The sequence below is a fragment of the Saccharomyces paradoxus genome, chromosome XIII (assembly GCF_002079055.1).
Source record: "Saccharomyces paradoxus chromosome XIII, complete sequence".
In the NCBI taxonomy this organism is placed as follows: Eukaryota; Fungi; Ascomycota; class Saccharomycetes; order Saccharomycetales; family Saccharomycetaceae; genus Saccharomyces; species Saccharomyces paradoxus.
Window position 1 is genome coordinate 909,709 of NC_047499.1, and position 14,449 is coordinate 924,157.

The 14,449-nt window shown below is 40.3% G+C and overlaps 5 protein-coding genes across 5 annotated transcripts; 2 read left to right on the forward strand and 3 right to left on the reverse strand.

The window, feature by feature from the left end:
* Window positions 1-705: 705 nt before the first annotated feature.
* On the reverse strand, window positions 706-1,683 carry SPAR_M04360 (uncharacterized protein; the record flags this gene model as incomplete). Its single annotated transcript, XM_033912732.1, has 1 exon — window positions 706-1,683. One exon carries the CDS (start codon window positions 1,681-1,683, stop codon window positions 706-708), a length of 978 nt encoding a protein of 325 aa, XP_033768623.1.
* Window positions 1,684-2,072: 389 nt separating this feature from the next.
* SPAR_M04370 (amino acid permease) lies at window positions 2,073-3,836 on the reverse strand (the record flags this gene model as incomplete). Its single annotated transcript, XM_033912733.1, has 1 exon — window positions 2,073-3,836. The coding sequence occupies one exon, from the start codon at window positions 3,834-3,836 to the stop codon at window positions 2,073-2,075; it is 1,764 nt and encodes a 587-aa protein (XP_033768624.1).
* A 1,149-nt stretch (window positions 3,837-4,985) lies between these two features.
* SPAR_M04380 (uncharacterized protein) lies at window positions 4,986-6,659 on the forward strand (the record flags this gene model as incomplete). Its single annotated transcript, XM_033912734.1, has 1 exon — window positions 4,986-6,659. The coding sequence occupies one exon, from the start codon at window positions 4,986-4,988 to the stop codon at window positions 6,657-6,659; it is 1,674 nt and encodes a 557-aa protein (XP_033768625.1).
* A 1,128-nt stretch (window positions 6,660-7,787) lies between these two features.
* SPAR_M04390 (sugar porter family MFS transporter) lies at window positions 7,788-9,488 on the forward strand (the record flags this gene model as incomplete). Its single annotated transcript, XM_033912735.1, has 1 exon — window positions 7,788-9,488. One exon carries the CDS (start codon window positions 7,788-7,790, stop codon window positions 9,486-9,488), a length of 1,701 nt encoding a protein of 566 aa, XP_033768626.1.
* Window positions 9,489-9,968: 480 nt separating this feature from the next.
* On the reverse strand, window positions 9,969-11,477 carry SPAR_M04400 (mannitol dehydrogenase family protein; the record flags this gene model as incomplete). Its single annotated transcript, XM_033912736.1, has 1 exon — window positions 9,969-11,477. One exon carries the CDS (start codon window positions 11,475-11,477, stop codon window positions 9,969-9,971), a length of 1,509 nt encoding a protein of 502 aa, XP_033768627.1.
* Between the last annotated feature and the right edge of the window lie 2,972 nt (window positions 11,478-14,449).

The window sequence follows — 14,449 nt, forward strand, 5'->3', positions numbered from 1 at the left end:
CACCTTTAAAAGTCAATACATCGCACTTTTATGAGAATTTGCCTTTACGTGGACTTAGGCTTGCAAAACTTCAGGAAGATGGGCATATTCTTCTCGAACGGTATTCAAAGGCACCTGTTTCAACAGCTACGATAATGGAGCCAAGTAAACAGCAAAAACAGGCCTTCTGGGTATGCAGGATGTATGTAGTATATCATTGTTTGAGATTATGACAGGCTTGTGTGCGCAAGCCACACAATTATTTTTACCAATAATGCATTAGCTGGATGTATTGAGATACAATTTCCGAATAGTATTCCTTTTAAGCTAACCATATCAGCTGTGCAGAGTTAAAAAAGTTAACTATAGTAAGTATAACTAATTGGGATTCATCGACTGACGCAAAATTATGACACGCCTCTGGAAGGATCCGTAGTAAAGATCTGGTCTTACGGAGGTTCAGTCACGCTATATAGTTTCATCCGCCTGAATTGTGTGCATTTTAAATTTCCGTCAGATGAACTATTAGTCGTTTCGCGCGTATGAAAATGTGACGTTTGCTATTTTCTCGTTGGCAAAGTACGGAAGAGTCTTCGTCGCTCTAAAAAGCCTCCTGAAAGCAATAGATTATTACCTCTTTTGTGGTATACAAAGTGTAACTAATATACAGTGCTTCTTCCAAGCATATATATAATGTTTAGAACTTTTCAACTTCTACAAATGCAGTTAGGTATATTTCTTAACGGCTGCGGAAATTTCTTGGATATCTTTTGGACTTGTTCTACAGCAACCACCAATGATGCGGGCACCGCTGCTAATGTATCGTTTGACAACCGTATCCCAACTGTTTAGCTTATCGCTATTTGGCAACCATATTTTCTTTTCAGTGTCATAAACTTCCCCACTATTTGGATAAGCAAGCAAGGCCATTTTTGGCAGGGCTTGATGTAAGGACTCAAGAATGTCAGGAGACTGGTTGAAGCTGACGCAGTTGATACCTAGGAGGGAAAAGTTGGGATTTATTTTGTCGCCCAAGTCCTTAATAACTTGTGCAACTTCTTCCATGGTAGTGCCATCTCTCAAGACACCGTGCTCATGCACGGATAACCCGATGTAGAAGGGTTTGGATAGGATACTCTCATCCCAAGACAGAATAGCCTTCAGCTCATGAATGTTAGGAATGGTTTCAAACCCAATCAAATCCAGTTTATCATTTTTATTGAAGTTTTCCAACTGAGGTTTAAAGTATTGATAGAAGTCAATATTTTCCGGTTCAGCACCATAGTCACCTGTGAACTCGCGACAAATATGAGCACCCCATGGGCCAATACAGCCAATCAAGTATTTGTCTTCGCCAATGCAATTACGAGAAAAATCGACGATCCTATTCAAAAGGTTATTGTATTCTGATAAAGTCTTAATCGGGGTGTTTTCAGAGACTGATTTATAACTCGTTTGATATGTTGTAGTCATCAATATTTCCGCACCAGCATTCAAGAAATCGTTGAACATTTCTTTGACGATTTTTCTGTTGGCTGATGACTCATCAGACCAAAACGACTCACTAATGAATGGAATAGTTGACCACACGGGGTTGGCAACTTTGATACCTCTGTTTTCCAATTCTGTTCCTTGGCCACCATCAAGAACAAGAACTTTTTTGGGGCTATCTGCTAGTAACTGCTTCAGAGGAAGACGTGCCATTTTTTCTGCAATTTTCACGCAATTTAGTGATAAACTGATTTCCAATTATGTTGAATAATGGTTCTTTTCAGCTTGGTTGAACTAAGCCTTCAATATATAAGTGTAATCAAGCGTGAATAAGCTTCGATGGTAGTAATTTCTGCTATCAGAGGTGACTAATACTTACTAAATACAACCGATGGACAAAAAAACTTCGAGCTGAACTTTTCATTTTTTTTCACTCCAGAATGCCGTGCTGTAGGAGAAAAAACCCTGCGTGAAACCTCTCGAAGTCGCCGCACGGCCTCCTGCTTAACAATGCGAGCGCCAGACAATAATGGTTTACCTGCAAAAGAGCAAGGAATTCGATTCGCAAATTTTATTAAAAGTTACATATGCAAGAGAGTCAACTAACACCAAAATCTATAAATCTTGTAGTAGAACGGTTTAGAAGCAATGTGTTGTTTCTCCGCTTCTTTTTGCGCTTTGAAAAGCTCCAGATTCTCCACGGAACATCCGGTGTCAAGATCAATGTCACTTTTCTTGATATACCAGTTTTTCCAATCTCTTCGATAAATTCTGTGCGCAACATAAACGACAATCATAATTGGAATACTTAAACAGTACTCAAAGAAGGCTTCGGCGGAGCTAGGGCTGCCAACCGGGGCGGCAGACACGTATATTTCACCTGCAACTAGCAAAGCATTTAGTATGCATCCTAAAATTCCTCCGTAAATACCCAGCATAGATTTGTAAGCTATTTCGTCCTTGGATCTTCCTTGCGCTTTCAAAGCCATTCTAAATCTAACCTGTGACATGCAAATACAAAACCATGTGAAAAATGATGAAATGGAACAAAGAGCGAAAAGCCAAGTAAAGACCTCGTCCTCCTTTTTCGAGGCTACAAGAAAACCTAAAAGACCAAATGCGCCACTAATCCCAATACCAACCAAAGGTCTTCCTTTTCTGTCCATATAGGAACAGATTGACGGAAGTTGGCCTGATGCACCTAGAGCTTGAATTAGTCTCGAAGAAGCATAAACGCACGAATTGCAAACGGATACCACTGCAACAAGGATAACAACATTCATGAAGTTGGAAACTTTTTGGCCCATTGATCCTGTGTTACTCAAAGCAATAACAAAGGGGGACGCAGAGATATCTTCGCTAGTCGAACCGCTGAGCAGCCTACTATCGTTATAAGGCACCAGACATCCGATAATGACAACGGTCGTGATGTAAAAAATCGCAATTCTCCAGAACGTACCTTTGGCAGCACGTGATATAGCTGAAATGTTTTTAGATTCTGTACTTGTTAACAGTACTAATTCACTGCCACCGAAGGAAAAGGCGGCGGAAACAAATGTGTTACACAAATTCTTGAAGACGGGCTTCGCGAACGCACCTGGGTCGTGCCAGTATTTAGTTCCAATATATCCCGTAGAGTTGGGCCCTCCTCCGGCAATTAGGACGATACCAATAATAATAAAGATAAATATAGCAATGACCTTGATAATTGACAAGGCAAATTCGGTCTCTGCAAAGCCTCTCACGCCAAACAAGTTCAATACCATAATAAAAACATAAAAAATAGCCACCCAAACGGCAGGATTAACAGTTTGGTTCCAATACGAAATTGTAAGTGAACAACCAATTAATTCGCTCGGAAATGAAATCAGCCAAGCTAGAGCATAGTTTGTAGCTACAGTAAACCCGATCGATTCATCTATGAACCTGCTGACATGTGTGGCGTATGAACCAGAAACCGGGAACTGGCAGGAAAGCTCTGCAGCACTCTGAACAACACAGAACATAGAAGTTCCAACCAACAAAAAACCAATCAACAAAGCGGCAGGCCCAGACGCCAAGGAGTAACCTAAACCAATGAAGAGCCCCGTCCCCAAAGTACCACCTATGGCAATCATGGTCAAGTGCCTTTGGCTCAAAACTTTTTGATAAGGTTGAGAAGCTAGTTTCCATTGGATTTTTTCCTGCTCTGTCTGTTCACTGTTTTCAAGGTCTTCTGATATGACATGCAAGTTGCTTTGCTTGAAGGAGTCCTTCATTCTCCTAACCAGTGAGTCAGGTCTGCCCGACCCGGTTGGTATCGTAGTAGATTCAGTCTCTATTTTCGTAAACTTGTCCGATTCATTTTCCCTCTTAAGTATATCCATCCTGATATTTCACGAGAAAAAAACGTTCTAAGTGCTAAATTTGAAGACAATTAGTTGCCAGCTTTTACTACGCAATAGATCTTGTCAAATTATGACAAGGAGGAGTAAAGACTTACTTCCAACACTCTTCAATTCTTGCGATGCCTCAAAATTTTTACTTGCCTGCATGAAAAAAGCAATAAATCCATCGAAGACCCGTTATCGTGCGCTCGCTCCACGCCGTATGCACATTTGGTAAGAAAGCGCGTACGCAATTTTATTTTAATCAGTCGATTTTTCCCTCCAAGGCGTTAAGAATAAAATAGCAAAGAGTTGAAGGCATTTTAACAGATTATTTTTATGAACGTTACGGGATGTTAGCAGCAGGTGGCGTTGTATATAACGTACAGGTAACAATTTCAATGGAAATTAACAAAAAGATAACATAGAAGCTTCTGAATTTGTTGTTTTATAGCGGAAGGCAAGGTTCAAGTATAAAAGTTCGAATCCGACTAATACGGGGGAGGGACTGTATCTCGAATTCCATAACGACCCAACTTTGTTTATGGCTCGATGAAATGGCAAACATGTATTAAGGTATATAAATATCAAGTATAGACTTTCAAAGTTAACGTCATTCAAAACAGCAAAACCATCAGATATGCTCCAAATTATGCGGCACTAATAAGATTAATACTACGACACAAATTCAAAGATATTTAATTTGGCTCAATCCACCTTCGTTGCATTCTTTATAATCTTTGTTCTATACAATCTTGTGAACATTTTGTACTTTACTGTTTTTTCTTGGGTTGCAATTAACAAGGAACCGTCGTTTCTTTTTATGGCTATTCGCGGCGGAAAAAAAGAAAGCACTGCGTTCTTCTGCATTGACTGCATTGACATATCTGAAAGCAGGAACAAAACCAGCAGTGCGTTATCACAGTGCCAAGGCTGATAAGCCAGTCGCATAACACGGCAGTCAAATAACTTTTGATTATAGAGGAGTCGACAAGATAAGCCGGATGAGAGGTGGCGCGATAAGTGGGATGATTGATCAATTGTTTTTACTAGTTCGACTTAGCATGTGCAAATCTTTGCTTATTTAAATACATGAATAGCGAATAACCGTTGAAACGGTATTTTAAAGGGAGAATAAACACCCAGGAAATGTCTGAAATTGGCGATATGTCTACCATTAGCCAAGATAAGGTAAAATCGAAGATTTATGAAGCAGATGTTGATGAGCGTGACATTGGAAGCGTGGAAGAGACAGTAAAGCAGGGTGTTCTTCACAATGATAGAACGAAACTGAAGCAAGGACTCAAGGAACGTCATATCAAGATGTTGACACTTGTTGGTGTATTTGGTACAGGCTTGTTTCTGTCTTCTGGTGGTACATTAAAGAAAACCGGGCCTGTTGGCCTGTTGATTGCATATCTATTTGTTGGTATCGTCGTGGGCTGTAACCAAATTGCCATCGCTGAGGTTGCCTCCTTCATGCCTGCCACTGGGGCAACCATCAGGCATGCTGAGCAATTCATAGATGAGTCTGTTGGTTTCACATTTGGCTGGATCTCTACATACTCGTCACTAATGCCTGGTGAGTTGTCGGCGACAGCAGTTATCATGAGATATTGGACGGATGTAAGCCCCGCAATTTTCATAACCGTATTCGGTATTCTCTTTGTGGCGACGAATATATACACAATTCGATTCTATGGCGAAATCGAGTATATATTCGGGTGGCTAAAAGTTATACTAATCATAATATTGATCGTATCAGGGTTGGTAATTGATCTCGGTGGAACCAAAGGCCAAGACAGATTAGGATTTCATTACTGGAGAGATCCCGGTCCCTTTGCAAATTACTTGGTGGGTGGACACATAGGAAAGTTTGTAGGCTTTTGGGCCGCCATTTCTTCCGTGGTATACTCATACTCTGGTATTCAGAATATTGCCATTCTTGCTGGCGAAACCAAAAATAGCAGACATGCAATTTTCCACGGGGCCAAAAATGTCTTTTTACGCATTATAGTTCTGTACTTGGTTACAGTCTTCATATTAACATTGATTGTTCCTTACAATGACAAATTAATCGCTACAGGAACGGGCACTGCCAAGTCAAGTCCCTTTGTTATTGCAATGAACAGAGCCGGAATCAAAGTCTTACCTCATATCGTCAATGCTCTGATATTAACATCGGCATGGTCAGCAGGTAACTTGGCTATTATTGAAGGTTCTAGAAATTTGTTCTGCTTAGCAACGAAAAATCAAGCACCTAAGATTTTTTTAAAGACAAGTAAAAGAGGTATTCCATATGTTGGTGTGATATTCATCTCGAGTTTTCTGCCATTGGCATACATGTCATGCTCCAAATCATCGGCCACTGTCTTTGGGTGGTTCCAAGAACTGGTATCTTCAAACACGCTGCTACGTTGGATCTTGATTTCGGCAAACCACATTCATATGGACAGGGCTTTGAAAGCTCAAGGGTACAGCAGGTCCGACCTACCATATTCCACACCCATTGGCCCGTTTGCTGCTTGGTTCTCTGGAATAATGTCGTTCATCTTCCTACTTACTGGGGGCTTTTACAACTTCATACATGGCCATTTTGATATTGAGTCATTTTTCACTAGGTACTTCATCATTCCATTGGCAGTTGGATTATTTACTTTTTGGAAGCTATTCAAAAAGACTAGATATCTACGTCCGCATGAAGTCGATCTTGAATCTATATTCGAGGACATCAAGGAAAATCCAGAACATATTGAAGAAACTAAACCAATTTGGGCAAGATTTTCAATAAAGAGAGATTTAGCAGAAAAAGAAAAAGTCTAAACATTATCTTTACTCCAATAGAAGGGAAATATATCCTATTTTCACAACGCTAGGTAAAATATTGAAAAATTATATTGTCTGCACAGTCGTTCTTAGGTAATCAAGCCAAGAATAATTTGATATGGAAGGAAATTTGGAATTTATTTGTCATTAGGCATAAAATGGTGCTTTGGCAACAAGAAAAAAAAGAAAAAAAAGAAAAGAAAGAAAGGAAAAAAGAAAAAAACACATCTCGTACAAGAATTGTGCAATAACCCCAATAAAAATAAAAATAGCCGAGCTTATCTGTTACCGATGTGAAAACTAGCTTATTAGAAGAGAAGATCGTATGATTAGGTTTTCTTGTATTTCTAAATTCACCATATGTTTGAGTGTATCCGCGTAATTTATTGGAATGCTTCGTGACTTATGTAATAGTGTTTTCTTCGTAGAGAAAAACACAGAACTCCAAGTACCCTAAATTTCTATTGACTGCTTATTCATTGGCTCTAGCCTAGCCCGCACCGCTAGGTCTAAGAGCAAAATTTTTTTTGTAAAGAGAAGAATCGTGCTGCCGGCATTCATTTTTAGATTATGCAGTCAATTAATTTAGTTTAGCTTCGAGGGGCGCGTACCGGAGTTAAAATTAAAAATGCCAAATGGGAAATATGGGGGCGGGGTATGCGTTTCGTGTGCGTGGGGCAGCAGTAATCATCTTTCTAGGCACCCAGGCACGAAGGCACCATAGGGAGTGGGGTGATTTTCTGTGCACTGTTTTGTTAACAGACGCGACTGTAAGTTAGAGTGCTGCCCAGCCCGGTATGACGTAGACATTCGAGGATAATATTGGACAATAATATTCTTTAGCTCACAATCTAAGAATAACCTAAATCCAATGAAAGGAGAGTAATCTTTAGAGTCGAATTCCCCTGGATATATGCAAAAAATGAACGTATTCTCTGGTAAAAATTATCATCTTAATGGTGTGAGATTGTCGCTTCCCGCCAAGATTTGCCATCAAAAAGATATATAAAGGAGAGAAATAAAACAAGTTCTTTCAGGCGAACTCGTACTCCCACTTTCTATTTTTTTGAAGAACAACAACAACAACAAAAAAAAAGAAAAGCAAAAGGTAAAACAAAGGAAAATATGTCTAGTCCCCAATCATCTGTTGAGAGTACCATAGATATTCGAAATGCTCCCAATACTGACACTCATGTCGCACCACCCGTAGAAAAAGAGTGGTCGGATGAGTTTGACAATGAAGTCCTAAACGGGGATAACATTGAGCCACCAAAGAGGGGGCTCCTAGGTTACCTTGTCATCTACTTACTATGTTATCCTATATCCTTTGGGGGTTTCCTACCTGGTTGGGATAGTGGTATTACAGCAGGTTTCATTAACATGGACAACTTTAAAATGAATTTCGGATCTTACAAGCATAGTACTGGAGAATACTATTTGAGCAACGTGCGTATGGGTCTTCTTGTGGCAATGTTCAGTATTGGGTGTGCCATAGGTGGTCTTATGTTTGCCCGTCTTGCCGATACTTTGGGTAGAAGGCTGGCGATTGTGATCGTGGTGTTGGTATATATGGTCGGCGCAATTATTCAGATCAGTTCAAACCACAAATGGTACCAATACTTTGTCGGTAAGATCATTTACGGTCTTGGTGCTGGTGGCTGTTCGGTGTTGTGTCCAATGCTTTTGTCCGAAATAGCTCCCACAGACTTGAGAGGTGGGCTTGTTTCACTATATCAATTGAACATGACCTTTGGTATTTTCTTAGGTTATTGTAGCGTTTATGGTACAAGAAAATACGACAACACTGCACAATGGAGAATTCCTCTTGGGCTCTGCTTTTTATGGGCTCTGATTATTATTATTGGTATGTTATTGGTTCCAGAATCCCCAAGATATCTGATCGAATGTGAAAGACATGAGGAAGCACGGGCTTCCATTGCCAAGATTAACAAGGTTTCACCAGAGGATCCATGGGTACTTAAACAAGCTGATGAAATCAACGTCGGTGTCCTTGCCCAAAAAGAACTAGGGGAAGCTTCGTGGAAGGAACTTTTCTCGGTCAAAACAAAAGTCCTTCAACGTTTGATTACAGGTATTCTTGTTCAAACCTTTTTGCAACTTACCGGTGAAAACTACTTCTTCTTCTATGGGACTACCATTTTCAAGTCAGTTGGGCTTACTGATGGGTTCGAAACCTCCATCGTCCTGGGTACAGTGAACTTCTTTTCCACTATTATTGCTGTTATGGTCGTAGACAAAATCGGTCGTCGTAAATGTTTATTATTTGGTGCAGCTGGGATGATGGCCTGTATGGTCATATTCGCAAGTATCGGGGTGAAATGTCTTTACCCTCATGGCCAGGATGGTCCCTCTTCGAAAGGTGCAGGTAATGCCATGATCGTGTTCACCTGTTTCTATATATTCTGCTTTGCAACGACATGGGCTCCTGTTGCTTATATCGTGGTCGCTGAATCGTTCCCCTCAAAGGTCAAGTCTAGAGCAATGTCGATTTCCACTGCATGCAACTGGTTATGGCAATTCTTGATCGGTTTCTTCACACCATTCATCACCGGATCTATCCACTTCTACTATGGTTACGTGTTTGTGGGTTGCTTGGTTGCTATGTTTTTGTACGTCTTCTTCTTCTTACCGGAAACAATTGGTTTATCTTTAGAGGAAATCCAATTACTATATGAAGAAGGCGTAAAACCATGGACATCTGCATCTTGGGTTCCTCCTTCAAAGAGAGGAATTCCTGCTGAGGAAAGAAATACCGAAAAGAAAGATTGGAAGAAATTTTTGAAGTTCTCAAAGGGTTCTGATTGATCATTGAGTGCATATGCTTGTCCCTGTAGGCGCAGCATTGTATATTATATTTTACATAATAATGTGTAGTTTTAATTTGCCACGAATTTTATGAAGATTCTCGGAGCTATGAAGGTCAATACTGCTATACAACCGGTGTGTGTATATCAATAAATTGCATTCGATGAAGACAACATTGCGTCAAGTTTTTATATCTTTAAATACTTTTTTGTTTTTTTGCATAAAGCGGGGTGGAGAAAGTATAGCTTATGTAGGTGGAGTGAAATGAGATGCGATGGCGATGGCGATGGTGAGGGTGGTGAAAAATATGGAATGAATCCATTTGAGTACTCTTAAAACCGTTGAAAGTACGTTTACAGGAACATAACACGTTATTACTTGTCTAAATAGAAACAATATACAAAAATATAACATTATATAATCCACCCAAGATATCTAGTCATTACTATCTAGGGAGCGTAGATCGGATCACCTTTGAAATCACACTTGGTCTAGAATTTCGTTAACAGCGGCAATTGGGCCTTTATCATAAACGGTTTCTAGGGAGTGGGTCAACTGCGCAACAAAATCCTTGTTATCACGGATCTCAGGACTGAAAAGGACCTCGATGTTAAGCAATTCGTGAGGATCTTTACCACCCTTAACTGCGGCTGCTTTCAAGGTTGATGCCATAGGATCCTCAATTTCGAATGGTTTACCATTCATGTCTACACCAGTCAAGTAACGGAACCAGCCAGCGACACACACTGCCAATAACTTGTACTTACCATCTGGTTTGCGCAACTGTTCATAGATAGATGGCAAAACATACTTAGGCATCTTACCAGAGCCCATCAAACAAATACGTGCGACGGTGTCCTGAATTGCAGGATTAGAGAATCTTTCCAACACTGAGGCGGTGTATTCTTCGAAATCAACGCCCGGCACTTTAGGCAATAATGGAATGACTTCCTCACGCATCAACACACGGATGTACTTGTTGATAGTTGGGTCGTTGACAACCTCATGTATATACGTGTAGCCTGCCAAGTATCCCAAGTACCCCATGGCAGAGTGACCACCGTTAAGCAGACGTAATTTCATCAATTCATAGGAATCGACATCCTTGACGACTTGAACGCCAACAAGTTCCCATGGAGGACGGCCATCAGAGAAATTGTCTTCAAGAACCCATTGGATGAAAGGCTCTGCGACAACGGGACACTGATCCTTAATTCCCCAGGTGTCAGTGACGTACTTGCGCTCTTTATCAGTACAACGTGGGGTCACACGATCAACCATGCTATTAGGAGAAGTAACCTTATCTTCGATCCAAGCAGCGAACTTCTCATCCTTCTTTAACTTGGCAAATGCAACAAGCATGTTCTTGACTGTGACACCATTCTGGGGCATGTTGTCACATGACATAATAGTAAATGGAGTAAGACCTTTTTTGTAACGTAGCAACAAGGCCTCATATAGGTATCCGTACAGAGTGGCCGGCTTCTCTGGATGGTTCAAGTCATTGACGATTTCAGGAGCATCGGTCATCAATGAGTTTGTTGCCTCACTGTGGTAGTAACCGTTTTCTGTGACGGTCAGAGACACGATATGTGTGTCTGGATTGGCCATCTTTTCAATGACAGCTCTTGGATCTTCGGGAGCATACATATAAGCAGTAATGGAACCGACAATGTAAGCGTTAGTGTCCTTGATACCGCGTTCCACAACTGTGTAGAGACAATCTTGAGCCTTCATAGCATCGCGCATTAGTGCATCTGCCTTCATTAAACCGACACCACAGATGGACCAATCCTTCAAATGGTGCTCCTGCATCAAACGATGCATGAAAACAGCTAAATGAGAACGATGGAATGCACCAACCCCAAGATGAACAATACCTTGTTTAACACCTTCCCTGGGATAAGTTGGTATTGGAAGAGTAGATTCAAAACTCTTTAGAGTCTTAGCATTCAAGCTGATAGCTGTTGTTTCGTTTGATTTTGTCATTTTTTTGAAATTGTTACGTTTTTCTTTTCCTTTTCTGGTTACTTTTACTTTTTTTATTGATGTTGTGTATTAAGATTCAGAAAAGAGAGGAAATACTAACGGTTGTACAATTGATGTTGGCTATTTATATGTACAAATAGATGAAATTTGGCACTTTGAAACTGCAACCGCTGCGGCCTCCTTCCCTCCTAAAACATGATAGTTCTCAAAGTTACTTGTAACGCCAAATCTAACTTTTCATTATTTCCAGAGCCTGCGATACCCTCTCCCACCACAACTGGAGAATATACGAGGCATCTAACCCATATATCCACGACTAATACGCAAGCGTAATTGGTTCATATCGGCGCGAAAAGTTTATAAAATGACGTATCATTGTGGTGTGTACTGAATCAAAAAATGGCGAGCTACAAAACAAGAAAAAGGTATGCAAAATGGATGTTCGTTGAGCTCATCCTGCAGCTATTTTTAAGTCCGTGCCAAGGAGGTAGCGACTATGTGGTGGGGATAACGCGGGGTAGGGAGACTCAGGCACAAAGGCAAAAACCAAGAAGGCATCAAATAAGGCACACACCCCCACGCTACATTACGTCACGATCCCTTATTTTTACGCGCCCTGCAGAAAAGTAAGTTTTAGGTACACATGGGTGCAGAAAACAAAGTTCTCGGGATAGATTTCTGGTAGGTTGCAAACAGAATATATTGAAGTTTGCAAGCTACGTGCAAATTTAGCATACATCGGCCCTTCTCGGGATGAGATAATGAACGAGTTTCGTTCAGGAAACTGTCGCCTATATTAAAAAATTCAATATTTCTTTTCTCTTCCACATTTAAGGCCCATAATATTTATTCATTTCCGGTCTCGTATCTCCTTTCTCCGGTCACATAACACCTATATCTTAAATTCCCAATTCTCACAGCAGCAGTTATACTAAAGTTAAGATAAAAAGTGGGTCACTCTTACTGTTCTTCTGTATAATTAAAGTTTTATATATAACATCAACGTTTCAAGCAGTTCAACATTATGAGAAAAGATACAAAGCGGAAAAGAAACTCTACTGATGAATAAACAAGAAACAATCCAAAAAATAAGGAAAGAAAAAGAGATAGAAAATCACGTCTCAAAATAGTGACCCTACAGTTGCTCTAAGAAAAGTTGGAGACATCGCCATCGAGCAAAGGCCAGTTTCTACCATTGACGATCCTAAATGTTAAGTTATCTATTAAAACTAAAAGTGTCTGTGGTTCTGTATTAATTATACCAGCAGCGATGCGGCACCGATAAATACGTATTGAAAGCACTAATGGTTTCGGGTCCTGAATGAAGCGGGCAGGTTCTGGAAGTTGATGACGTTGTCACAAGATTCAAAGTTGATGACTGTGTTGCTATTTAATCTGGTGTTCCCAGCCGTTATTCTAACGAAACCGAGGAAGGGAGGCATGATCTGCCCAAATATGGCATTTTCCGCAACTCCTCCAATTGTTGATACCCTCATGAAGTACTATTTGTCCCCAGATAATTTTCTTGTGAAATTGCCAGAAAACGTCAGATACTAAGAGGGAGCTCGTGTAGAACCTTTATCCGTCCTTTTGCACTCCAGGAAGTTGGCTGAGGTCTGCTTTGACACTACTGTTGTTGTGCTCGGTACAGGATCGTGCGGCTGTTAACTGGCGTAGTAGCGCGCGCGTTTGGTGCTAGTGACGTCATTTTTATTGATGTATTTGTCAACAAGCTAAAAGAGCAAAGAATTCGGCCTTACTGATACTTCAATTCTGGAATTTGCTGAAGAAGTTAAAAACAATTTGAGCGGAAATTATGCAGATGTGATGTTCTAGTGTTCAAACGCTAATGCTTACATTGGTGTCAGTGTCAAGCAAACTAAGATCCGAAGTACCTTGGCGCAGGTTGGCGTCAGTAAGAACTACATCAACGTTCCAATTGCTGAAGTTGCGGCAATGAAATGAACTAATTGAATGTTTGCGTTATTCGTTCGCGACGCGGTGAACGTGGTTGCTACGAGCAAAATTGATACCAAGACTTTAATAACGCGCAGATTCAGCTTTGAAGATGCAGGCAAGGCTTACGATTTACTAAATTTCACACGTCGCAGAGTTAGTCAAGACTATAATTGCGGGCCCTGAGTGAGAAGGTGAATTCTTGACCAGTTTTTTATTATTATGAGGTATGATAATATAAGCCCCCAGAAGATTTTTTTTTTTTCATTGTCGCTGTACTGTTGTTTTTAGATATGTACAGAAATTGATGTATATACACAAAATCCAAAAATCTATTCATTCTAAGAATAGCGACCTGGTTTTGGGTGATATAAGATTTTGGCACCCCAAATTAGTATGAGCTTACATAGCAAAATCGAGAGTTATAAATATGCTTTATGCAAAACTACCAGAATGGTATGAAACGATTATGTATTTTTGTCAAACGTAACAATATTGAGAAATTACTTTTTGTTCAAACCTGGATAGCCAATGGGTATTTCTTTCGAGAATGCGCTCACCTCTGTGGATGGTACATTAGGAAGAAATTTTAAGTCACAATATCTCCTTATTTTGGCAATATTCTGCTGTGTTCCGCGGGACGATGTAGCTTGCTCACCCCTTCCAAAGCTTTTCTTTTTCTCTTGTACACAGACAGAGAAAAGCTCGAACAACTAGACGGAGAAAGAGTTGGTGGATGAATTTTCTTTCAGGCACTCCTGCCTCCAAACAAGCACGGCATAAAACCACCTCATTATTACTGCGAAACTTAAAAGTTAAATAGAATAATGGATGAAAAATAATAAATCTAAGATTAAGATCAGAATATACTTTACCCCCGCCCCCACAACCGGATGGCATGACTAATTATCTTTTATTCTTTTTTTTTTTCTTTGTTCTCTTCTCTGGTTTCTTCCCAGTAGACAGACCGCAAGAGTAATTGCAAAGGGGTGGAAGACTGGCAATTTTCAAAGGGA